Here is a 27,098-nt window from a genome sequence, read left to right as displayed (position 1 = left end):
CCACATGCTGTTAGCTCCATGTTAGCCGCATGGTGTTAGCTCCATGTTAGCCCCATGCTGTTAGCTCCATGTTAGAAACATGCTGTTAACTCCATGTTAGCCACATGCTGTTAGCTCCATGTTAAAAACATGCTGTTAGCTCCATGTTAGCCACATGCTGTTAGCTCCATGTTAGCCACATGCTGTTAGCTCCATGTTAGAAACATGCTGTTAGCTCCATGTTAGCCACATGCTGTTAGCTCCATGTTAGCCGCATGGTGTTAGCTCCATGTTAGCCCCATGCTGTTAGCTCCATGTTAGAAACATGCTGTTAACTCCATGTTAGCCACATGCTGTTAGCTCCATGTTAAAAACATGCTGTTAGCTCCATGTTAGCCACATGCTGTTAGCTCCATGTTAGCCACATGCTGTTAGCTCCATGTTAGAAACATGTTGTTAGCTCCATGTTAACAGCATGCTGTTAGCTCCATGTTAGCCACATGCTGTTAACTCCAATGTTATCCATATCCTGTTAGCTGCATATTAGCCACAATGAGTTGTTGCTGCTGAGACCTGCGGCCTGTGAAACAGGTTGTCTGTTAAATGTTGGTGAATGAACTCCCAGTGGCTCTGCTCCGTTTCTCTGCCTCAAGTCTGCTTCTTAACCAGCTGCTGAAGGTCATCTGGTGGATAAATTCAGCTATTTGAGCCTTTAGGTGTTTAAATTCTCTGAGTTTTCATTTCTTCCACAGATATGTGATAATAACTTAATCTCCGTTTTCTTCACTGAATCTCAAAGAAACATTTTCGGCCTGCTGTCGTCTGCCAGGTGTCATCCGTCGGCCATCTTTGTTCTCCGCCGCCATGCCGACCACCGCTGTGGGCAGGAAGCTGGATTTGTCCAGACTGACGGACGAAGAGGCCAGACACGTGTGGGACGTCGTCCAGAGAGACTTTGACCTGCGGAGGAAGGAGGAGGACCGGCTCGGGTAAATTCAGAAATTTATTCTGTTTATCAATGATCAGTGGTGGGAACCACTAGCTAAATAGCTTGCTGCGCTAATACCAAAGCATTAATCATAAACATTAGCTACGCTAACGCTAAAGCATTATGACAACATGGTATTTAGCTGAAGCTCATGCTAAAGCGCTAAATTCTTCCATAATGAATCAAAGAAACAATGTAAATATAAACGTCTGAATAATAAAAAAATTCTTAAGTCGATAATCAAAACTTCATTCCAAACTTTATTCAACAAAACAGCCAAGAAAATTAGCGCTGGAAAAATGTACTTTAGTTGAAGCTAAGTGTGCTAAATATAAAATTAGCTATGTATCAGCGGGTTAGTGGACGTGTTTCCATCACTGCTAATTATTTTAGTTTAATTAGTTATTTAGTTTTCAGCAGCTGTTGACAGGAATACACGAGTCGATTAGCATCACATTATTTATCCTGTCAGCAGGAAGTTTAACTCTTTGAGGAGAACACGACTTCTCTGACTTCATCGTGTGAAGTGGAAAGTTTGGTGGAGGGAGGATCTTGGGGCTCGGCTGTTGTTCAGGAGTTCAGCCTTTTACCAACCCAACATGTCTTGGGTTGGTAAAAGGTGACGGCTCACTTCCTGTTCCAACTTGTGAACATGTTTAGAATGAATTAGAGCGGAAACCTGAACCAAGTCTTCCTGTCCAACATCAGTGTCTGACCTCATTAATATGAATGAGGACGAATGAACAAAAATCCCCCTAAACAAACACCTGACTGTCTGGAAAACCTTCCTAGCAGAGCTGACGACCCTGAAGCTGAGAGATATTAAACCTTAAGAATGAATAAATAGCCAGACGACTGAGGGCTTCGCTAATGTTATCATCTTCACTTCTGTGACCTCTGACCTCTGGAACTGTTCTGGATCCAGGATTCACCTCCCAAAACAGACAGAGGGGCGGGGCCAGCAAAGGACCTCACTGTCGGCCATTTTGTTAGCGTTCCTGGCTAGCGCTCTGCTGCAGTTATTTGCTTCCATCTGAATGTTTGTTCCTGTGAAGCTGCTGCTGTTTCTTCCTCTGCGGTTCTGATCCGGTTCTGATCTTCATGTGGTTTCCACATAAAACTGTCCAAACCTCAGCAATGAAAACCAAATATGTTGGTTCACAGTTAGAAATATTTTTGTTTTTCTTTGGTGAGAGAAACAAAAAAGCAACAGGAGGCAAAACATTTCCTTTGTTTTCTGTTTTGAACAGAACCAAACAGGTTCTGCTCGGCCCACAGTGACAGTGAGTACATTTATTCACTTTAGTTTAAAGAATCAGAAAACAAGCATCAGGGGTCAGTTTATTATTAGCTGAAATGAAAAACTGAAATAAATCTAAAACCTGATTCTGTCAGACTGAAACGTAACTGAGCTTTAAGGAGGAATTATTACAGATGAAATCCTGTTAGAGTTTCATAAGATTCAACTTTAACTGCAGAAACATTTAACATTAACATTTCCTTCATCATCATCAACATCATCATGCTAACGACCACAGATCAGTGATCTGATCTGAAACTCCTGAACTCTGTCAGCTGAAGGGTGTACTTACTTCTGTCGTGACTCCATGCTCACAGAAAACGATTCTTATTTTAATCATCTGTGGCCTTAAGGCTCATAAAACATGTAGACGGTGGATCTTCAGAACCTCCATGATTTCTGGTTTCATATCCATAATTTCCTCACGGCGTTGAAACTTTATTCATTAACTTACATAAAACAGGAACTGCTTCGCCATGTTTATGAAGAACGCCATAAAAATGGTGAAGAACTATTTTTCATGGTGTTTGTCATAAAAATATAACAAACCGATTACACTGTAGCAGCTTTATTTTTTTATGAAGAACACTAAACGTTCCATGAAATAAAAACCGTTTCAGTTTGTGGGATCAGAATCTGGTCTGATGTTGGAGAATATTCCTGTTTTTCTGGAAGAAACCATCAAATCTGCCGTGATGCTGATAACAGGAGAAGCTGCAGCGAACCCAGCCGTTTCTGAGAGCCTGAGGTTGTTTGGAAGCTGGAAACGTAAAACTGTCAGTCAGGCAGAGTAAAGAAAACGTCTGGCTGCTGATCCCAGATTCCTCAGGTCCGCTGTGGAGCAGAAACTGCAGTTAATCACAAACAGCAGAAACATGGAGCCAGGTCAGCGTTCAAACGCCTGAAAGCAGAAACTAGTTCACACACCAAGAAGTTAAATCTTTATTTCACCAAAGAAAACTATAAATGTAACTTTTTGGTACAATTTATTATTCAAAAAACCCTCTGACATATGAGTTATCAGCCCAACTGTTTCCCAGTCCAGTTCTGGTCCATTAAACTGAACCAACAGCAGAAATTCAGCCGTGTTTATATTTATAAAAGTCATATTTTCACCAAGTTTTTCATTCATTCATTAATGTCACAGTTTCAAATTAACTATTTAGTTTAAAGTTAAATATTAAGTTAACCTTTAACTTCAAGCTAAATGTTTAGCCCAGAGCTACATATGTAGCTCAGGGTTAGCGTAGCTAGCTGTTTAGTTAGCGGTGGCTAAACCCATCTGAGTGCTAACTGGAGTTTGTTCGCTTTGCTGTTTTCACTCGGTGACTTTATTTCTTCCGTCAGTTAAATTCTCTAAAACAAATGAAGTGAACAGCAGAGCATCTAGACGCCATTTTGTCCCGACATCCGGAGCTGAAACCAGATTCATCCTGATCTCTTCCTGGTGGCTTCGTTGCTTTCTGCTCTGAAGCCGTGGAAGGGAATCCTGCGCTCCAGATTTGTGGGATTTGGAGTTTAATAGTACTGAGAATGTTCAGCTAATTTTACTTTTAAATCATTCAGAGTTTAAACCAAAGCAGCTGTGTGTGCGATGGGGTGAGGAATCATGAACCATGTCCCACTGATCCCAGTGATATGGGCCATAATTTAACCAGTATGGTCCAAACAAAAGCCTTCAAAAAGCAATAAAACTCCCCAGTTCCTTCAGGAATAGTTTCTTATTCCTGTTTTTCAGCCGGGACATTTGGGGCTTGTTATCTGAATAGTTTCCCCTCCGCTGCAGCCAGCGTCTCTCTGAGGGAGTCTTTAACTTCTCCACCAATCAGGCGCTTTACTTTCAGCTCTGCAGCAGAAAACATTCGGCTGGAGGCGGTGAAGTCATCCCAACACCAGAACGGCTGCAGGACGGTGCAAAGATAAACGGGCTTTTCTACACGTTTTCTCAGCTTTGCTTCAGGACTTTTTCTGCTCTGCAGTTTCTCTGTAAACTTGATTGATTGTGTGAAGGAGTGAAAACAACGTAATCCCACTTCTTCCCAGAAAAAGTTGTCTTCTGCTTTTCATCAACTCTTATTTGTTAGAAAAATAAGTCAAACGATAATCTGCCTGCTGCAGTCGTCCAGGGTGTTTATTTAGCTGTAAAAGCTGCGATCAGCGGCTTGGAAACTCACTTTGAGTTCATGTCTGCAGTCTGGAAGAGTTACTGCTTCAACAGTTTGGGGAAAATGTTTGTTTTCCCTGGTTGACTTGTGCTGGACACTGTTAACGTAGCTTAGCATCATGCTAGACTTAGTCCTGTAGAATACACTCACTGAGATCAAGCTACTTTTCACACCGGGGTTTTATGGGGCAGTTCTGAGCACTCAGTATCTGACCTGAAGCAGGGAGATCGGCCTCACTGGAGAGAATCATGGGTCCAAACTAAACACTGCACAAAGCAGAGACAATTTAAGAGTTTAAATCATTTATACCAACTAAAATTTTAAGAAAAATCTATTGTTAGTTTTTTAGAGTTTTATTTTTTCATTATTTACATTAAGTATTTCAAAGTTCAGATGAAAACTGAATTATTTAATGTTGATATTTCACTAATGAAAAGGAGTCAGATCATGATTGAGCCACTGCAGTCTGGCTGTTGTCCAAACTGTGATTTAGATACTGACTGCTGATGACTAATCCAAACAACCCAACAAAAGCAAACTGAGTTTTGACTGAAAACATGGAAACATCAGGATTTGTTGCTGAAGGTTCTGGTTTCGTCTGGTTGCTTTCCAGCGAACTGAAGAATAAAATAGAGAAAGAAGACACCAAGCGGGAGCTGCTGGGGAGCCGGAGCAGCCTGGCCGAGTCCTACTGCATCCGCTGCCTTCAGCCCTTCAGGTTCCTGGTCAACGTCAGGCGTCAGTGTTTGGACTGCCAGCTTTACGTCTGCCGCTCCTGCAGCCGCCTCTGCAGGAGGGAGCAGGGCTGGCTGTGTGAGCCCTGCCACCTGGCCAGGTAAAACGCTCCAGCTGAAACTATCCGTTTCTGTTCCCCTCAGGTCATCACACCAGGAACAGTTCAGATGTTATTCTTGAGTTTTCTGACTCTGATTTGTCAAAGTTTCTCAGGTTTCTCAGTTGGACTCAGTGAAGCAGAAATCACCGAGAACAAACTCAAGTTTCGTTTTAAGGCAGATTTCTGCAGCTCATTTAACATCCATGATTTACTGTCTCCCCAAACCGTCTTTATGGTTCCGGCTGTTCTCTACGGGTCGATGCCTCTCGCCTTTGTTTGCTGCACAGCTGTGAGTCTAAATGATCTGGTGCTGTGACTTCATACCAGAGACGTTTATCAGATGTTTTAATGTTTTCACCTCAGGCTGAGCATCATGACGTACGATCAGAGTCAGTGAGACGATGTTACAGCGTCACGTTTCCTGGATGACATCACCAGCTGTTGGCTAGCACTGCTGCCATGGTTACACATCATAACAACTGCCAAAAATAAGAATGATTAGCAAATGTCTACAAAGAGATGAAACCAGAGCTAATGTAATAGAGCTACCAAAACATGCTAATGTTTAAGCTAAAAAACTCATTTTCTAATCTAGGGAATAATTAAAGATTAAAAGTTAGCTTTGTTTGCTGAGTTCAGTTAGCTATGCTATTTAGCACAGCTTATGTAGCTTAGCTATGATAAACAGCTTAGCTGTCTTTGAACTTGAATTTATTGAATTTTCAGGGTCAGTGAATATTAATTAATGTACAATATTTCTGCAAATACACCAGATTTAGCAAGATGCTAATTTCCATGTGTAGCTGCATTAAACAAACACAAAATCACATTAACACAATACCATAACAATAACAAATTAAAACAACAATTAAACCTGATTTTAAATACCAACAGTTTAATGTTAGCATTTACATGATAGCAGCAACTTAGCTTATGGATTTAAGCTTAATGCTATCAGATTTTAGCTTAGCTTTTTCAGGAAATTTGTTTAGCTGCTAACAGCAGATGACTTGGTTTATGTGGTTAGCATTATGAGCTATTAGCTAGCTGCTATTAGCAATTAGCCTCTTTTCAACTTATTGAGCTTAACCATACTAATATCATCTATATTAGCCTTTTCAGTTTAGCTATCTATGAGTTAAACAGCTTAAGCTAGTGGACGCTAAAGTCAGCTAGGTGTTTATTGTTGTTTTAAATATTCATATTTTAGAAACACACTGGGATGTTTAAGAATACAAAAATATTCTTTATTATTTCTCTGTTTACAGTTTGTGCAGAAAGTTGGAGGATTTAACTGCCTGAATGTAACGAATTTCTTCTGGTTCCTGTTGACATCCAGCGTTTTTATGACATTTCTGTGTAGTTGTCCTGAGCAGTTCCTGGTTTTTCCAGGATGACTTTAAAGCACATGAAGCACATGATTGACACCCTGGCTCTGCGTTTCAACAGAGACTCCTTACGTAACGTGTTCGACTCACTCTGCAGCCATAAAAATTAATACTTTTAGTTCCTTCCAGCTCCATGTGCAAACCATCATGCTATTGTTTTCTGAAATGTTGCACCAGCAGTTCATGGCTCCACTTCTCCTCCAGAAACTTCCAGAAATTCTGGTTTGGTGTTTCTAACGCTGGTTTTTCTTCCAGGGTTCTGAAAATCGGTACATTGGAGTGGTACCATGAGAACGTCCGGGCCCGATTCAAGCGCTTCGGCAGCGCCAAGGTGATGCGATCTCTGTTTAAGAGGCTGAGCGGGGAACACAGCCGCTCCCAGAGCGACCCCACAGGTCAGAGCTCCACTAATCTGGTTTACAGGAAACAGCCAAAGATCAGCTTAAAATCTCTGTTCCAAAATCTGCATGAAGTGAGTAAACATGTGACCACCACTTGACTCTAAAAACACTTAGCTAAAAGATTAAGCTCCCACTGATTAACTAAACCTGCTCAGCGGTTAAACAGTGTGGCTGCTGAATGGCTGCCAGGTCCAAGATGGCCGCATGAGGAGGGAAATAATCTAAACTTAAAACCACCAGAGCGTTAGGACGGCCTTCAGTGGAAACGTGAACAAATTACCATCTGTTTCACTTCTCCGTCTGGAAGCCCTGAAGAGTTGCTGCTGGTCCAAAGTTCAATCTGCCGCAGCCAGAAAGCTCGGACGTGGAGTCAGGGAAGTCTGTTTGAGCTTAGCAGGAGAAATCCCCAGAAAATGAACGGCTTCGCTGAGAGTCAGCAGCTGCAAACTGTCAGGAAGCTGCCGGAAAAAATGTGAAGCGAACTCCCAGTGAGCCAAACCAGTCTGTCACTGGTTTATGTGTGAACTGCATTATCAGTGGTGGGAACATTTCTGCTAATCCGCTCATAGCGTAGCTAATTGTTCATTTAGCGCTTTAGTATTTTGCTAACGTTGAAAACGTTTTGCACATTTAGCTTCCCCTAAACTCTAAATCACTAATTTATTTGTCTGTTTTATAAACTATCAGATGAACAAAGTTTGACATCCATGTTGGAGTTTTGGTTCTCAACTGTTCTTAGATGTTTAATTCATGCTCTTATTCTGAAGGGAATGAAGCTTCATTTCCTCTCCTCATCCTTTCTTTTCTTCTAAGAAACTATATTGACCAAAAGGCAACAAACGAACAGCCACTGTTCATTAAACAAGTATGCAAATGTTCAGATGTATCTTGGTATCAACATGAACTTAGCGCGTTAGCATTAGCTTCCACTAAATACCATGTTGGTGTAGCGCTTTAGCATTAGCAGGAAACGCTAATGTTTTGTTAGCGATGCAAAACGCTGTGGATTATTGTCAGGATTTCAAAGACGTTTGACTTTTATTTTGAGTATAAATGTTAATGAACTCAAGCTGACAAACTTTCAATGCTGCTAAAAAGTATTTGCACCCTAAACGTTTTCTTCTCTTTTTACTTTTTGTCAAATTTAAATGTTTGTTAATTATGTTAAAGACTCTGTACTTATCAGCTGCTGCAGGTGCAACAAACAGTTATTAGATTTATGGAGAATTATTTTTCCCATTTAACTTGTTTGGTTTGGATATTTTTGTGTTTTGCGCAGATCTGTACTTCTTTAGCAAGAACAAAAAATAAAATAATTTTTAGATTGAATTAAGGTTGTTTTGTTTTTATAAAATATTTGGTTCATTGTTGGAACATGGAAGGATAAATGCATCGTTTCATGCAACCAAACCTCCTTCATTCAAACTGGGCAAACTGGGAGAAATAATTTTCACACAACAGATTTGACCACTTTAGAAGTGAGTCAGACTGTAATTAAACAACTTTGCTTTTAGCTTCATCCTTTAATTTGTCACACATCTGTTGGTTAAAACATTCAGTCTTCTAACAGTAACTCAGCAGGAAAAGCCAGATGTGACACAGGGATTTAATCTCCATTTTTCCTGTTTTTCTCATCCGTCTCACCACAGCTGCTCTTCAGCTCTCAGACTCTCAGGCTTTCTGCCCTCAACTACCAACTGGTGGCCTTCGCACTTCCTGTTTGCTCTTAAAAACACCAGAATCACAGATATTACTGTGGCAAAGAACATGTTTGAAGTCTAAGATGAAGCTGTTTGTTTAACTTTGTTGATCCTTTGAGGATTTGTTTCATGATCTTAAGAACATAAAACACAAAAATCTTCATTTCATGTTCATTTTAAAACTCAAAAGTTGTAAAAACAAAATGTCCTAAATTATTTTCTGTTAAACTATGATATTGCTTGCTTGCTTCGAACTGTTAGCATAGCTTTAGCTATAGGTTGAAGCTAATTCTGCCAAGTTTTCTTATTTTCACAACCTTTTAGTCAGCTACAACAGAAAAACTAAATTACATTTAATTAAGGTCAGGTGAACTATTTAATCATCTCATCTAGTTAATGCTAAAAGCAGATAGCAGAGATTTTGTGGTTTAGCTCGTTGAGCTAAGACGAGGACGGTTAGCCTTTTAGCTCATCTATATGAGCCAATCATTTTTCACCTCTCTATTTAGCTATAGCATTTTTTAACAATATGGACAGATATAAGTTTTAATAATTTTCTTCACTTTGAACAGATGAGCTAAGATCTTTAGCCTAGCATAAACAGTTATGTCACCAACGCTAATAACAGTTAGCTTAGTCTATGTAGCTAAGCAGGGGCAGATCTGGAAAAATATCTATGGGGTGGCAGGAGGGGGGCAAGGATTTTTCAGGGGTGGCAGCATATGGCAGTATTTATATAAACGTCTCATTCTCACATTTAGCTTCCACACAACTATCACTGGACTTGATTTATTTGTTTCAAAATGAGCTTCAAGTAGCACTGAGGAGTAAATAGAATTTCTTAATGTAGTATAGTTAATTATTTTTACGTCTTTTATATTCCTGCTAATTGATATGTATTACTGGATTGGACAGTATCTATTAGTGATGCTTTGTGTCCAGAAAACCATTTTATTCTAATGCAGGACGAGCAGAAATCTGTCATGAAAATATTAAATTATCAGATATATCTATTAAATCTGATTTAAATCAATACCAGAAACTAACGTTTCCCACACAAAGAAGTATCAGAACCACCAAACAGAACATCCAGTCTGTTACATTATGCTGTCAGGCTTGATGTCTATATTGTGATTATTAATCTATTTTGGCCTGAACACAGATTAGCTGATTTAAACTCCTGCTCTACTGATGACTTGTGAGCAGCTTGTCCTGTTTTAGTGCTAACGGAACCAAAACACAGCGAACTGCGCAGCATGTTACGGTTATCAGAGTCAATAGCAGCTAGCAAGTTAGCCTAGCATAACTAGCTTACTGCTCACTTTTTCAATAAATCAAAACTTTTTCCTCACCTGTTAAATGTGAAACCTTTGAACCTTGTTATCTATGGCTGTCATACGGTTGAATTAGCCGCTAAATATTGCGTCCATTTTTTAGATTCTTTGCGTGATTGTGGTATTTTCCTGACCACCGATATTTCTGACCCAGTGAACAGGATGAGTTACTGATATCCAGTCCAGGAATATTTCCATCCATCCATATACATGAATGCTGCTGCCTCGCGCTTCCCGCTACTCAGCAGTAGGTGTCAGTTTACATTGTGTTGCATTCAATGTTGTCTGAAAAAAGAGATTTGTGCGCTTAATGTCCTATTTGCCATAACTATTTATTGAATTCATTGTCACCAGCTGGGTGGCAACAGGGGTGGCACGGCTCTGAGTTGCCACCCCAGTAGATCCGCCCCTGTAGCTAAGCTGTGTTACATCAGTGGCATTTATGCCTTTGTGATGTTTATTAAATTGTTTGAGCAACAAATGATGAGAAATAGAGTAAATAAATAGAATACTGTAAAGGTAATGAATGATAGCTTTTATGATGTTTCAGAACAGATGGATTTTATTTGTATGGAGGTAATTTGGTGCCAGAACTATGATATAAATGGAGCTTCAGTATCTTTTTATAGTGACAGATTTTCTCATTAAAATAAAATATGTTCATGTTTGAACAGAAACAGTAGAAATAAAGTCTGAGGGAACTCTTAGTTTTTCCAGAAGTGTTAATCTCAGAGGAATGATGTGTTTTACATTTCATGAAGACGATTAACGGTTTCAGAAACTCGTTGTGTTCCATGAAGCTGCATTCAGAACATACTAACCGGTTCTGGTGGATCCGGGTTTGTTTCAGCTGAAAACGTTTTGATCCACAGCAGAGACTCCTGCTGACGCTGAGTCACCGGCTGGCTCTCTGCGCCGAGCCGCAGCAGCAGGCAGAAACTCTGGCTGCGCCGGCGGCCTTGTGATCTTCCTCACATGTCTCTGATTTTGTGCCGGGCTCAGCGGAGCGAAGAGGAGGAGGCAGAACGTTCTCATGTTCTCTGAGGAATGCAGCATTATGATGATTATTATGAAACAGTCATAAATGTTAACAGAACCAGAACCGGCTCCGCATCACATGCTGCGACTCATGTGACCATCTGGACTAAATTCAACACACACACACACACACACACACACACACACACAGGGAGTTCTGCTCTGCGGTCCGCCGGGCCCTCAGAGCTCGGAGGGAGTCCTGCTGTTAGCATAGCCTGCTAACAGAGCTTCATTTAATCTCAGCTGTTATCATCATGACTTCATGTAGAAATGACTCTTTAACCTGATGATCTGTCAGGATAATAAAATTTAATATTACTCTTTATTACTGCAGGAAATGTCAGATTATTAAGGAGTTTCTAATCATTTCTATGTGTGAGTTTAATCACAGCTAACATGGCCGTGACCTCACTTCCTGTTCCTGCCTGTTTCTTCCTGTTTCTGCTTCCAGAGCGCCCAGAGTTCGACACCCGCAGCGAGCCGGAGCACCACAGTGAGTCCATGTTCTCCAGTCGTTTTATTAAAACTCATCTTTTCCAACCAGGTAGGAATGATTTATGATCATAGAGTTTATGTTTATCTGGCTGATTGCAGTTTGATTTTCTTTATGACTCATAATTTATTGAAGTCCATGAAACATTATGAAGCAACAGCAGAAAGATGGAATAAATATTTTCTGTTATTTAAACGTCTGAAGTTCAGATTTAATCTCCTGCAGAAACAGAAACAGAAAATACTGAGAAAGTTTTATTCTCTAATATTTTCCATCAATAAGACGAGTTTCCAGGCTGATCCAGTCCAACAGAACCGGGCCAGAGACGGGGCATATTTATTTATGAAGAAGCCGAACCTGGATCAGAACCTGAATCTCTGATCATTTTTCTGCTTGTTTGCTCTCTCTAGTTCTGGCTGTTCAGATTTTTTCCCAAGCTGTCGGGTGAAATCACTCTGTCAGGTTTATTCAGATGAAAAGCCGAACAGGCAGAGACAACACACCAGTTTTATACCAAGGATCCAAAACCTGGAGACGTTCTGGTTCTGGTTCTGGTTCTGCTGCAGGAAACAACTTCCAACCTTCTGCATGTCTCCCAAACAGCTTCTTTTGCTGAGAGTTCACAAACATTTAATATAACATAATCAGCAGATGTTAATATGTAGTAATTTTCCACCACAGAACCTGGTTACGTAACCATGGCAACCAGGTGTTTTTCCAACTTTGAGCTATCTGATCTCAAAAGCTAAAATAACATGTAAACTCTGAGCCCAGTTGAACAGGAGGCTTCATGCTGCAGAGCAGCAAAAGCAAAGGAGGTGGATTAGCAGAGCTAGCTAACAGCTGATGAGGTCATCCAGGATCTTCCTGTGGAATATCTTCTCTGCTGCCTTCATACTGATCTGTTAGCATGTTAGCATGAGACTGCTAAACAGCAGCAGTCTTCAGTCACAGGCCTCTTCAGATTTGTTGAACACTGGCTGCTCCTGGAGTATCTCCTCCATGTTTGGATGAAAAGATGAGGAGTTAATGTTCATTAAGCTGCTTGCAGCTTACAGCTATCAGTTGACAGCTGTTAGCAGTAGCTATTAGCCATTTGCTGTTAGCAGTTAGCTGTGTAGTAAAGTCCAGGTGAACCTTCAGGTCTAAATATTAAAGCGGTTCTGCTGCAGTCCAGCGGGTCGGGCACAGAACGGTTCTGATCGGTCAGTTCCGTCCGTCTGCCTCCATTTTGTTTCTCCAGTTTGAGCTCAGAAGGAAACAAGAAGCTTCATGGAACCGATCAAACATTTACAGCTTAATAACAGTCATTAGTTTGATGGAAACTGATTAAATGTTTGTTTCTTAGTAAACTAATTATTTTGTTCTTGATATGTATGCACATGTTTTTCTGTCATACCTTTTGCTTCTTCTCTTGTTTTTTAAAAACCTGAAATAAATAAATAAAATGAATTTTAATGTTTTTAATGTGAAACTCAGAGCTGACAGGTTCAGTCTGCAGGAATTAGTTATGGTAGCTTCATAACTCCATGATGTCTGCCTGCCTGTCTGTCTGCCTGTCTGTCTGCCTGCCTGTCTGTCTGTCTGCCTGTCTGTCTGCCTGCCTGCCTGTCTGTCTGTCTGTCTGTCTGTCTGTCTGCCTGTCTGTCTGCCTGCCTGTCTGTCAGCAGGTGGATATGAGGAGCTCAGCCTGGAGGCATCAGACTCTCCAAACCTGCAGGTACCAACCGTTTCACCTCGTTGTTCTTACTGCTGCTGAGGCAACAGGGGCTCAGTTTGGGGTCTAATGATAAGATAATGATTACACTTATTATTATTAATAATAATAATAATAATAATAATGACTAATTATAGAACAGCCAGAGCGACGTATGAATAAAATGCTTGAAACTGGATATTTTTCTGTTTCTCCATCCTGAATACTGATGATGATGATGATGATGATGATGATGATGATGATGATGATGATGATGATGATGATTCTCTCTGAAGATGAAGAAGGCCAAACGGAGGCTGACTGTTGATCCCGTTGATTTTGTCCTCGGCTTTGATTACTCAGCAAACTCCAGACCTCAGGAGTATCAGGTAGCGGATCAGACACCAGTATTCCCAGTACAGACACCATTACTCCCAGTACACCAGTGATGATGTGTCAGTGGTGAGGCACAGTGACACATCATCACTGTGATCACAGGTTAAACCTCACATGATCACAAACCTGAAATTTGTGATCATGTGAAAAAGTTTCTAGTCTCCATGTTGAAGGAGGAACGGCGGCCATTTTCTCCAGACTAACGTTTGTGTTGCGACGGCCTGCAGGCCTCCGGCGCTCAGGACGCCATGGACCCAATGCTCGCTGAGGCCGACATGCAGGACGTTTTCCACCAGAACCTCCAGCAGGACAACCAGAGTCTGGACCTGGAGATGCATAATCAGCATGGTGAGGTCCCAGTTTGGCCCAGTTTGACCCGTTTGGTCCCAGTTTGGCCCAGTTTGAGAGCAGAGCTCCACTTCAGACTCTACAGGCTCAGCCAGCAGGTCAAAGGTCATAACAGACTCCTCTGTGTGTCCAGATGAAATGGCGTTTGCGGAGACCCGGCCCGGCCCGTCCCGCTCCGTGTCCCGGCTCAGCTACTCGTCCTGCGGCAGCGGCAGCATCGGCCTGCGGGGCGGCAGCAGCTTCCTGCCCAGCCTGGATGACTCCGAGGCCGAGGACGACCTTTGCCCCCGGGTCCCGGTGTACCGGTCCCACCCGGACCCCGGCAGCCACACGTCTCAGGAGAGCTTGAGCTCAGCCGGCGCGGCGCCGCAGGTCCAGTAATCATCCAGCAGATGGAGCCGATCACTTTGATCACCAATAAATCCTGTTTGGTTTTACAGGCTTTTGTTCCACATCATTGTGAGTCTTTCAGAGTTTAGGCTCCTTACATAATCACACCCACAGAGCGACGACACGCCTTCAGCGTTAAGATCTGTTAACATTTCACAACCTTTGAATTCTCCATGTTTGTCACGTTATTCCCATGAACCTCGACGATCTGATGTGACGAACCAAAAGAAGGTCGACTTGTGAAACTGAAGGGAGATCAGACACGTTTGTTCATTTACTGTTGAAAGTTTAATCCACAAATCTGCTGATAGCCGAGCTAATGTGTCATTTAGCGCTTTAGTGTTTTTCTAACTTTAACAATGTTTAGCGCTCTTAGCTTCCCCTAAGTTCATTTCCAGATAAGTTCTAAGACAATAACTTAGTTGATTGTTTTGTAAACATTTAGTTAAATTAAGTTCAACATCATTGTTGCAATTTTAGCTTTTGATTGTTCAGAATTTGTCAAATAATTAGATGTTTATATTCGTGCTCTTATTTTGAAGATGTTTACGTTGCAGCTCCATTTCCTCTGATTCTGCTTCAAATACCGTATTTTCCGCACTATAAGGCGCACCTAAAAACCTTCAATTTTCTCAAAAGCCGACAGTGCGCCTTATATATGGACCAATATTGAGCCACAACAGGTCTCCCAACTACGGTAAGCAGCCGCCGACTTCATTTTCCTGTAGAAGAAGAAATGGAGGAAAGCAGCCGCCGATTCAGTCAGCGGTGCAGGCTGGGTTTTGTGTAAAGACCCCAAAATGGCTCCTATTAAGAGACACGCTTGCAGAGTTTAAGCTCAAGGCGATCAGTCACACAGTAGAACATGGTAACGGGCTCTTTGCACCTGCTGCGATGACGTCACAACTGCATGCGCAAATGCGGCTCTTTTTTTCGCTCTGAGTTACCATGACAGCTAGAAAAGACAAAGTCTTATTTCAGATGCAAATAAAACAATACTATGAACATTACTGTCTTCCTAACATAATGGGCTTTTAAGTTTTCATGGATTTCCAAGCGATCCTGAATTAAGAAGACGGTGGCTTGTAAATATCCGTCGCTACCAGTTAAAGCTAACGCAGCACAGCAAAGTTTACAGCCTTCACTTCACTCCGGATCAACTTGTTCAGCCTAAAGCAGAAGGTAAAGGAGCCTCCTGTGTTATTTCCATGGACTCACTTCTGTATTCAGCCTGAAAGAGTTTATGGGAACCAGAGAGCCGACCAGAGCCAGACAGCCGAGCTACTGACCCGCCTGGACACACTGCTGGAAACACCGTCCTGCTTCACTAGAAACATGCTAAACTAATAAAGCGAAATAACATGGAGACCTTAAGGAACACGGCCATATTTTTCTAAAAGCAACAACTGAACCTGAACCGTCAGCTGAACTAGAACTCCGACACCAGAGCTGCTCTACTGTTAAGCTATGGGCTTGTTGTTCCTCAGGCTGCAGAAGCAAAAAGCCTGAACCGTAAAATCCCCGTTACTTGGTCTCTGACACTAACGACAATAAACCACGTAATATACTTGAACACAAGGTAAAATATTGTCCGTTAGAATGGATGAAAAATGTTTAGATACATTTTTACAAGAAAAATGTCTAGCATAAGCCAAAGCTAATGTTAGCCAGTTTAAAGAAAGTAAAACTCACCTTCATATCTGTGTATAAGGAGGCGAACATCTTAAAACCTTTCTCCAGCTTATTGTCGGGGCTTCGGATCGATATTCATCATTAATTGTTACCTTGGACACAACCAGTGGAAAGAGACATTTTCAATAGATCGGAAAAGATTGAGCCGCTTTTCCCCAGAAGCTGAGGAGCAAAGAGCCCACAGAGCAGCAGTGAGAGAATTTAACATGAACAATCAATGGTGCGGAAGTGGAGGAAGCAACAGCTGTTCATTTTGGGAATGAACAGAGCTTTCAGAACGCTGGTTTGTAATCTATTAATAAAGTTTGACTGACCTATCTGACTATTTTGTCGACATTCCCTTTAGCGCAGCTCCATCTAATGGATGCATAATGTAACTCCAGCCTCTACTGTAGCGTCTACTCTATGCGCCTTATAATGCGGTGCGCCTTATAGTGCGGAAAATACGGTACATGGTGGCTATCAACATAGTTGGATTTAGCACTTTAGCATTAGCTCTTGCTAAATACCTGGTTGGGATAGTGCTTAGCTTAGCTTCCGATAAATACCATGTTGATGTAGCACGCTAGCTGCTTTAGGGTTAGCGCTGCTAGCTTTCCAGTTAGCTTTAGGGAGACGCAGCATGAGGAAATCTGATCAGAGGAGACCAGAGCTAAACTTTTATACCTCCAAGCTACATGTCTGGTTGAAGATCTTAACTGTTGGATCTAGTTAAGATCCAACAGGATCTTAACTAGATGGTTCTGGAGCAGAAAAAGCAGGAAAACATGAAGTTTCTGAAACCTAACATTCACCTCAGTGAATATCTGGATTTTCCTTAAAGACGCTAAAACAGAAACTGGATAAATTTCTTCTTTTCTCAGTTTTTGCTTAATCACAAACTGTTATCGGACTGGATACTCATTTAGAGTTCTGGTTCTGGTTTTGGTCGGAGGCGTCGGTGGTTTACTGAGCATCTGAAGGTGTTTGGATTCCTTGAAAACTTGCATCAGCAAACAGATTTCCCACATCGTGTTACAGAGCTCAGTAAACATGTTGGACCTGGAGCACATGCGGCCCGTCGGTCTGATGAAGACGAGGCAGCTGCAGGATCACATGCGGTCCAGAGTCGTGACATCAGCGTCTATTCATGGCTCACAGCAACCCGATCCGTCAGCGCTGCTCATGAGAAGCAGATCAACGCCTGACATCACAACACCCTCAGGGTTCATCCAAACACCCAGGAAGGCACACAGTGGTGTAACCATGGGAACCGAGACGCGCACTGCACACGAGTCCTGGGTTCGAGTCCCGAGTTCTGGAGTCAACGGCAGCCTTAAAGGTCACCTAAAGGTCACTCACAGGTCACCGACCTGCTGATATATTCTGACATCACGGAGACCCAAACAGGATGCTGGGAAACGTCCAGACATGTGGCCATCAGGCAGCAGCGTCTGGCCGCCGAGGCCTCCAGGGTTCCCTCAGACAACCTTCAGGGGCTGCCGGCGGAGACGTGTACATCTGTTGAAACCCGTGATGTCAGCGTTCCAGTCCTGTTTGACGAACCAGGAGTCAACAAGGACGGAGTCAGCAGAGTTACGCTGTGATTACACGTGTGAGCGAGAAATCAAAGGCGAAACCACAAAAAACCAAACAAACGAGGGCAATGCTAAACAAGAGAAACCATGAAAACCAAACAACACTAAACACCAGGAGCCGTTAAATACGACCTGCTGACTCACCAGATCTAAAGCAGGCAGGAATTCCCCAACCTGGACCAGGTTGAACCTTCATGGAGGCTTTAACAGTTTGACTCAGGTCTGAGTTTTCTGGACCTGGAGGAATCCCTGGGTATTTCTCACCTTATGGTCCGGTAGACCCAGTTCTATTGGATCGCTCAGCGTAACTTCCTTCTTCACCAAATGGAATCTAAATGGAGGCGTCAGATTTTGGCGGTTGGAGGATTTCTCTTTAGTCTTTGGTTAAAAACCAGGAGCCATTTCTGCTGCTAGCGCTAGGCTACCACGTTAGCTTTGGTTGTATTTACCCAGAATGCCCTGCGTTGTAGGCCACTTCCTGCTTTTGGAGCAGGAAGTGGACACATTCAAAACGAACTAGAGTTGAATTCTGCTTCTCCATGTCTGGTTCTGGTTCTGGTTCTGGTTCCGGTCTGTCAGGTTGATCCAACAGCAGATCTGTAATGTGTCGTGGTTTCAAACCTTCAGTGATTATAAACTACCAGCAGGATTTAAAGTCTCGTCTCTAAACGCCTGGATGAGTTTCAGATCAGAGAAATGTTCAGAACATTTCTAATGTTCTGCAGCTGGTGGAAGGCCCACTTTGGAACCGGCTTTATGTGGCTCTGGAGGCTCAGGTCAGAGGTCAGCCTGGTCTCTGGTTCACAGCTGGAACAACTGAAGCTGTGTGTTGACTCTAGATCTATAACTCTAGATCTATAGGTCTAGATCATTCCTCTTTAGGTCCAAAATAATAACTCCAGCTAATTTTTGGTTTGATGGGCTCAGGTCAGCCTGAAGGTTCTCCAGGGTTTCCCGGTCCGGTTGTGATGGGTTCTGTAAACGTGTTTAAACTGTATAGAAACATCAGTATTCTCCTCATCCTGCATAACTTTAAGTTTCCTCCTGCTTTCCGTAGATCGGTGACCTGAACAAGCGAATGTCGGCCATTGAGATGCTGCTGAGCTGCTTGGAGCAGAAAGTGACGCCGGCTAACAGGAAGGTAAACTCTTGTTGCCGGGAAACCGGCTTTAAATAATCAATACGCAGCTATCAATGCCAGGCCTCACTGTCGGCACACTGCTGGTTCCTGTTTGGTTGTTAAATGTTAGTAAAGAAATTTTCTCTAAATGAATGGAAAATGTTTTAAATTGTGAAAGAAGTGGCTGCGCTGCCCCCTGGTGGCCGTTCACCGGAGCAGACCGCCTGACTCTGCTGCAGACGCTTCATGTTGTCTGGCTCTAATCAGGACACATTCTCTAAAATTGAAGCTCTAAGGATCTGAACTCGTCTGGTTTAACTTCAAACAGAACATCTAAAGGTTCTGCTCTGGTTCTCTGCTGCGGTTCTGATCCGACTAACATCCAGAAAACATCTGGATTTAAAACCTCTGCAGATGAATAATCTGTCTCCATCTAGTTCTCACCCGTCTTGATAGAAATCACGAAAAATTAAATGGAGGTGTTAGTGGCGACTCTGATGGTTTCAGTGTAAATATAAAAACTTTCTGTTTTATTAAACAATGACTTCAGTTCTCAGAGGTTCTGACGTTACAATAAGGAGTCTGGACTTAAACTGTCTGTCTGGTCCAGCTGCTTCAACTTCTTTTATTCATTTACGTTATTTTATTTTACATTATTTATTTATGTAAAAAAATATATAATTTTTACATTGTTTCATGTTTTATTTATGTAATTTACTTTTATTTTCCCTTATTGATTTAATTATTTTATTTTATTGATGTATTTATTTTTATTTAACTTATTATTTACTTTACATAATTCCAGGTTTTAAATTTCATTTTGATTTAAATATTATTTAATTAGTTGTATTTTGTTTTGTTTTATTGCTGAGGTCGGCTGAATGTGACTGAAACACATTTTATAGATTATTTTTATGATGATTTATCATTAAATTCTGTATTTTTATTGATATAAAATCAGTTAAACCCAGAGTCTGGGTTCTGGGTTCTGTTCTGGTTCTGCAGGACGTCAGAACCGCTCAGAGTCCGTCCCCTCCTCGTCTTCCTCAGTGGGATGAAGAGGAGCTGGAGGAGCAGCAGCTCCGGCTGAAGCTGCACCAGCTGACCCACAACATCAGCGACCAGAGCCTGAGCTCTGAGGAGGACGACCCGGGCGGAACCAGGACCAGAACCGGGCTGGAGGAGGATCTGAAGGTTCGATCGGCTCCAGACGGAGAACATCCAGCGTCATGACGTTTGTTTCCTCTCATTTCTCTGACAGTAAAACAGAAAATAAAAACATCGACACGTAAGGAGAAAATGAAGCAGCAGTGAAATGTTCTGCTGTTCCACCAGTAAAACCAGTTCAGCCCAAAATCCGACCAGCTACTGTCTCACCTCCTTTAGTTTTTAGAAAAAATTACAGATTCAGACACTTAAAAAACTTTTATGCCCAAAGTCAGTTCAGTTCAAATTCAGAAAAACTTTATTGATCCAAAAGGGAAATTAAATAACTTCATAAATACAATATAAAATACAGTTTATTAATGTTGAGACTGTTTAACTGTTTCCTGATGTGTTTTTGCTGTTTCTCCTGCAGGCCGACCGCCTCCCACTGAGCCCCGACACCAAGCAGCGCCCCCCGCTGGAGCCGCCCAGAACTGCAAGCAGAGGCTCCGCCTCCTTACTGCTGGAGCTGGAGGACAGAGTGGCTCAGGCGGCCGCCGACGTGCAGAGCGCCCAGAGCCAGGTCCGAACGGGTCCGAACGGGTCCGAACGGGTCTGTACCGGGTCAGAACGGATCCGAACGGGTCTGTACCGGGTCAGAACGGGTCCAAACCGGGACAGAACGGGTCTGTACCGGGTCAGAACGGATCCGAACCGGGTCAGAACCGGGTCAGAACTGGGTCAGAACGGGTTTGTACCGGGTCAGAACTGGGTCAGAACCGGGTCAGAACTGGGTCAGAACGGGTCTGTACCGGGTCAGAACGGGTCCGTACCGGGTCAGAACGGGTCCGAACGGATCCGAACCGGGTCAGAACTGGGTCAGAACCAGGTCAGAACGGGTCAGAACTGGGTCAGAACCAGGTCTGAACGGGTCCGAACCGGGTCAGAATGGTCAGAAACGGTCAGAATGGGTCACAGCGCCGCTCAAACCCAGATCCACTAACGAAGCCGTTTCTCCTCAGGTTTCCTACATCGAGGACCGGATCGCTGCACTGAGCACCGCTGGGGGCCCAACAGACCGCAGGAGGAGGGTAAGGTCACTGAAGGTCATTAGAGGTCACTGAAGGTCATTAGAGGTCACTGAAGGTCATTAAAGGTCACTGAAGGTCACAAAGTCTTTGCTGCTGATTAATATCACATCACCTGTTTATGAATATCGGCGCTTCAGGCCAGACTAAGAAAATGTGTTTTATGTTATAATATTAACAGAAGAAAATATTAAAACTAAGAGAAAAAAATTCTTTTAATTGTAAAAAAGCTTTGATAGATTAATGAGGATCTGCTGTGAGCGGCTCAATCTGGGATTATTTACTCTAAATAAACATTTTAATTTCCTGCTGCTGATCATTTGATGCTGATGAGTGAAAATATTAAATATTTCCTTATTTAAAAACCAGATTATAACTTAACTAGATGATCAACGTTGCTCATTTTAACTCTGATTGTTTTGTGCAGTTTTCATGTTTTTAATATTACAACTTTATTACATTTATTATGCTATCATTGTAATATTCTGATGTTTTTCTCTTATTATTACATCTTAATTTGCATTTTATTGTTACCTTTTTCTTATTTTTTTATTTCATTCTCAAATTATTACAATATTTTCATATTTTACAATATGAAAACATCTTTGTTTTCATATTACGAATATTCTCACATTATTATGACTTTATTCTCATTGGGGCCTGCCATGCAAAGCAATGGCAGGAACCTATTACTATTGTCGGAGAGAAGCGTCTCTTTATTTATTTTTCTTCCGTAACCGTTAATGCGGCTCATACCGCTGGGTGCACACCTACAAATGAGGTATCAAAACGTGCAGAAAATTCACGCCATGATTGCTATTACTTTTGGTGGGATTTGGGCTTAACGTGGCGACATAATTCGCAAAAAACTACGAAAAAAATCCCATTATAAGTCAATGGGAAAAATCCTAGAAATACCCTATTTTTGAGGATTTGCTGTGTCGTCACAAATTCACCTAGAAATGCCATTCAAATTTCATTTTGTAGATACGTCTGTGATCTCTTCGAAAGTGAAGACGGCTCGTCGATACCAGTTACGGTTTGTCCACAATTTGCCTCTAAGCGACCCAAAGTTTCTCATTTTTGGTCATATTAGAGTGACAGCCGACCTCGGATCAGATATGGGCACAACATTTCTTTCTCTCATCGCTGTAAATGCTCTGAGTGAGGTACAGATATGAATCTCGGGACTATCGCAGAAGACACATTGAACTGTCATACGCTTAAAACGCTTTTCGAATATGTATTACGGTTCCCGAACAAGAAGGATTTGTTTCCAATGCTTTTTTTCAGTAAAGTGTGTTTGCTCAAACACACTTGTGTGTTTGAGAGCTCACAGCTCAGAGCTCACACCTGCTGAGACCATTATTTGCCATAGCAACGGAACTCAAGAGGCTATTGGCTGGTGATTTGGACTACAAAAACGCATCACTGTAGTTCTATCTATCCTCAGTTGAAACAGATCAGGACTGAGAACTGGCCTTTACAACTACTTGCTGCTTTGGGCTGTATATAACTGATTTAACTCAGTAACTGTTACACATGGGATTAGTTTGGAACTTTAAAATGGAGCATAATAATAATTTCAAAATAAAAGCCTTGAATAGTTTTACATCAGGTAATTGCTGTTTTTGGCTTTATTTGACGTTTTCATCCAAAGCACTGTTACACATGGGATTACTTTGGAACTTTAAAATGGAGAATAATAATAATTTCAAAATAAAAGCCTTGAATATTTTTACATCAGGTAATTGCTTTTTTTGGCCGTATATGACTTTTTCATCCAAAGCAATGTTACACATGGGATTAGTTTGGAACTTTAAAATGGAGAATAATAATTTCAAAATAAAAGCCTTGAATATTTTTACATCAGGTAATTGCTCTTTTTGGCTTTATTTGACGTTTTCATCCAAAGCACTGTTACACATGGGATTACTTTGGAACTTTAAAATGGAGAATAATAATAATTTCAAAATAAAAGCCTTGAATATTTTTACATCAGGTAATTGCTCTTTTTGGCTTTATTTGACTTTTTCATCCAAAGCACTGTTACACGTGGTATTAGTTTGGCCCTTTGAAATGAAGCATTCTGAAAATTTCAAAAGAAAAGCCTTGAATAATTTTACATGACGTAATTGCTCTTTTTGGCTTTATTTGACTTTTTCATCCAAAGCACTGTTACACGTGGTATTAGTTTGGCCCTTTGAAATGAAGCATACTGAAAATTTCAAAATAAAAGCCTTGAATATTTTTACATGACGTAATTGCTCTTTTTGGCTTTATTTGACTTTTTCATCCAAAGCACTCTTACACGTGGTATTAGTTCAGAACTTTAAAATGAAGCATACTGATAATTTCAAAATAAAAGCCTTGAATATTTTTACATGACGTAATTGCTCTTTTTGGCTTTATTTGACTTTTTCATCCAAAGCACTGTTACACATGGTATTAGTTTGGCCCTTTGAAATGAAGCATACAGAAAATTTCAAAATAAAAGCCTTGAATATTTTTACATGACGTAATTGCTCTTTTTGGCTTTATTTGACTTTTTCATCCAAAGCACTGTTACACATGGTATTAGTTTGGCCCTTTGAAATGAAGCTTAACAAAAGTTTCAAAATAAAAGCCTTGAATATTTTTACATCATGTAATTGCTCATTTTGGCTTTATTTGACTTTTTCATCCAAAGCACTGTTACACATGGTATTAGTTTGGCCCTTTGAAATGAAGATTAACAAAAATTTCAAAATAAAAGCCTTGAATATTTTTACATGACGTAATTGCTCTTTTTGGCTTTATTTGACTTTTTCATCCAAAGCACTGTTACACATGGTATTAGTTTGGCCCTTTGAAATGAAGCTTTACAAAAGTTTCAAAATAAAAGCCTTGAATATTTTTACATGACGTAATTGCTCTTTTTGGCTTTATTTGACTTTTTCATCCAAAGCACTGTTACACATGGTATTAGTTTGGCCCTTTGAAATGAAGCATACAGAAAATTTCAAAATAAAAGCCTTGAATATTTTTACATGACGTAATTGCTCTTTTTGGCTTTATTTGACTTTTTCATCCAAAGCACTCTTACACGTGGTATTAGTTCAGAACTTTAAAATGAAGCATACTGAAAATTTCAAAATAAAAGCCTTGAATACTTTTACATCAGCTACTTGTGTTTTGAGCATTATATAACTATTTTAACCCAAGGACTATTACGCTTGGGATTAGTTTGGCCCTTTGAAATGAAGTTTAACAAAACTTCCAAAATAAAAGCCTCGACAACATTTTAAATCGTACCGAACGGTGCACGTCCGCCTCGCTTAACGTTCTTGCGGTTCTCCGCGTGCCGCTGATCACGTCGCGGCGTTCTTTGGCGTCGACGCCGATTTGTGGCGCGACGACGCCGGGCCCATGCCCGACGGGCGCGCCTTGGCAGGCCCCGGCTAAATTTCTTCCGAAATTTTCTAGTATTATTATTATTTTTTCCCCATTAGGTTTTATTTTTGTATTATGACTTTTCTTCATATAATTTGGAGTTTTTTCTTCTCCTCCAGCTGCGGCTCAGAACCGTTCAGGTAAAAACTCTGGGTGAACTCTGACCTTTGCTCTCTGTTTGCAGTCGGCGATCCCAGTCCGGACTCGGAGACTCTCCCACAACGTTCCCAGCAGTAAGCGCCGCGACCCAACAGGGCGACCCGCCGTGTCCCGCCTTAGGTTTCCTCTTCTGGTGATCAGGACAACTGTGTTAAAATAACAAAGATAAAAAATTATTCAGGTTTATTAGGAGATTAAAAATTATATTTTCACTGATAGAAATGAAAATAGCCTTTATTAGCAAACCTTCTGTCCCATTAAGGTCTGTTAATAAAGGCTGAAGCACTTCTCCCAAACTAACAAATGAATGCTAAATATGTATATATATATATATATATATATATATATATATATATATATATATATATATATATATATATATATATATATATATATTGCTGGCTGGATAGCTCAATAGATAAGACATCAGTATATGTCTGTTCGAACCCCGCCGAGAGGGCGGGGTTCGAATCCAGTCTGGGTCCTTAGGCAAGACCCTTCAAGCTACTGCCTACCTCATACCATGAGAGATACTAAAATGCATAACATGCCGGCTCAGACGTCGCCCGGCCAAACAAGGTCTGCGTCAGGTGTTGGGGAACCAGGGCACCTTGATGATAAATGGGCTACTGGAACAAGACGGAAATGGGCGAGAGATACAACACAAATGTACAAGTTGAAAACCACCCTTGAAGAACCCTTGTGAGCGAGACATCGACTCACTGATCCACACCACCAGGATCTACAGCACGGACATTGGGATGTCATTCGGACTAGAGAAGTGTGGTCGGCTGAGGGGAAAGGTCATCCGCACAGAAGGGGTCTCACTCCCAGAAGGAACAATAGCAGACATAGAGGACAGTTACAAGTGGCAAGAACAAAATCCGTGCGATAAACAGCTATGCCCTGCCAGTAATCAGATACCCTGCTGGAATAATTAGCTGGCCAAAGGAGGAGATAAAAGCCACGGATATTAAGACTAGAAAACTACTAACAATGCATGGAGGGTTCCATCCCAAATCCAGCACCCTGAGACTGTACACGAGCCGCAAGGAAGGAGGCAGATGTAGCGTAGTTGATTCTGCGTTGTGTCTTGTAGAAGAGTGACCACAGCCAGACCACAGCTGATTGGAAAGCACTTTTAATGATCCTGCATTCAAATGGCAGAAAATAGTAATCAAGAACAGGCTTTTCTTTTCACAGTGTTCCACAGCGCCTTCTCCCACGGGATCCGAACAGAAAGAGCCGCGTGTGACTTGTGTAAAGTAACACATTTACCTTGCAAAATAAAAACAATTGCAACACTAATTAATAACTAAGCCCAAACATGGACATAATAATCTTAAACAGTACATGAATAAGAAAAGAAATAATTAAACAGAATAATTAAACCAAATAATCCCACCAAAAATAATAATGAAACATCACATACCTGCATTCAAATGGCAGAAAATAGTAATCAAGAACAGGCTTTTCTTTTCACAGTGTTCCACAGCGCCTGTTTAATCATGAACAATACTATTTTCAGCACATAGATGAAGCAATGTTTCATGTATCAGAAGAGCAGCTAGATAACTGCTAACTGCAGGTTAAGTGCTTCAACACCCATTGTTTTACAAAACCAGTAATAAAACTAACACTTATTACCCTTAAAATACACTTATTAAACACAAAAAGCAAAACTTCATACCTTCTCCCACGGGATCCGAACAGAAAGAGCGCGACGGAAAGCGTGGGAAAACCTTTCACAGGTTATAATGGTATGACCCGATAACTTTTCTTTTTAAATTTCGAACTGATACTTTAAACAACAATCTATGAACTCAATATGTTAAACATTAAAGGTAATAATTCACAGTTTTATTCACAACATATTAAATTTGAATAAAGATAATAATTTTGGGACAGGAAGTTACCCACTGTTTTGAAATGGATTGGTCGTCTTTTCAAAATAAAAGCTGTCAGTGCTCATATAATTTCCTACCGGAAAGCTTCTCACTTTACAATCTAGTGTAATAACATCACACTGCTACACAGAGGACTAGTGAGTGTGAGAACCACAGTCCAGGACGAAACAACTAAGATCCATAAATACATCAGGGACAAAGCCTCAACAGACAATGTGCTCAGTGAATATCTCAGACAACAGGGAACGGAGGTTGAGGTGCCAGAGATTCCATCATGGGAGGACAAGCCCCTACATGGGATGTACCACCAGCAAATAACCCAAGTGGCTGATATCAGTAAATCCTACCAATGGCTGGAAAAAGCTGGACTCAAGGACAGCACAGAGGCCCTCATCCTTTCCGCCCAGGAACAGGCCCTAAACACCAGAGCAATAGAGGCCCAGATATACCACACCAGACAAGACCCAAGGTGTAGGTTGTGCAAGGAGGCCCCTGAGACAGTCCAGCACATAACAGCAGGGTGCAA

General features: G+C 41.4%; 1 protein-coding gene and 1 long non-coding RNA gene across 7 annotated transcripts in view; one reads left to right on the top strand and one right to left on the bottom strand.

Annotated features, from left to right (window-relative positions):
* The window catches only part of LOC102219861 (melanophilin-like), a 32,333-nt gene that overhangs the window by 3,209 nt on the left and 2,026 nt on the right, over positions 1-27,098 (top strand). The window contains exons 2-14 of one of the 4 annotated variants that reach the window (XM_023336384.1): positions 809-968; positions 5,046-5,267; positions 6,911-7,050; positions 11,580-11,672; positions 13,289-13,341; positions 13,614-13,706; positions 13,941-14,061; positions 14,195-14,433; positions 18,778-18,861; positions 19,846-20,034; positions 20,420-20,569; positions 21,009-21,077; positions 24,691-24,739. In XM_023336384.1, the coding sequence (XP_023192152.1) occupies positions 844-968; positions 5,046-5,267; positions 6,911-7,050; positions 11,580-11,672; positions 13,289-13,341; positions 13,614-13,706; positions 13,941-14,061; positions 14,195-14,433; positions 18,778-18,861; positions 19,846-20,034; positions 20,420-20,569; positions 21,009-21,077; positions 24,691-24,739 (1,627 nt within the window). In that variant the 5' untranslated portion in view covers positions 809-843. Of the gene's footprint in view, positions 1-808; positions 969-5,045; positions 5,268-6,910; positions 7,051-11,579; positions 11,673-13,288; positions 13,342-13,613; positions 13,707-13,940; positions 14,062-14,194; positions 14,434-18,777; positions 18,862-19,845; positions 20,075-20,419; positions 20,570-21,008; positions 21,078-24,690; positions 24,953-27,098 lie in introns of those variants that run through there. The other 3 variants (XM_023336385.1, XM_023336383.1, XM_023336386.1) reach the window with 3 other exon arrangements.
* On the bottom strand, positions 20,010-26,699 carry LOC111609215. Of its 3 annotated transcripts, XR_002752987.1 has the most exons (6): positions 26,356-26,699; positions 26,098-26,163; positions 25,661-25,943; positions 25,188-25,294; positions 24,672-24,811; positions 20,010-20,094 (listed from the first exon to the last, which is right to left on the bottom strand). It is a non-coding gene; the product is annotated as an uncharacterized LOC111609215 (long non-coding RNA). The 3 variants fall into 3 exon arrangements; XR_002752985.1 differs by having other exon boundaries at positions 26,098-26,699; XR_002752986.1 differs by lacking the exon at positions 25,188-25,294 and having other exon boundaries at positions 26,098-26,699.

The sequence above is a fragment of the Xiphophorus maculatus genome, chromosome 7, assembly GCF_002775205.1.
Source record: "Xiphophorus maculatus strain JP 163 A chromosome 7, X_maculatus-5.0-male, whole genome shotgun sequence".
Classification (NCBI taxonomy): domain Eukaryota; kingdom Metazoa; phylum Chordata; class Actinopteri; order Cyprinodontiformes; family Poeciliidae; genus Xiphophorus; species Xiphophorus maculatus.
The sequence above is the reverse complement of the archived record's forward strand: the minus strand, read 5'-3'. Positions and strand labels throughout refer to the sequence as shown.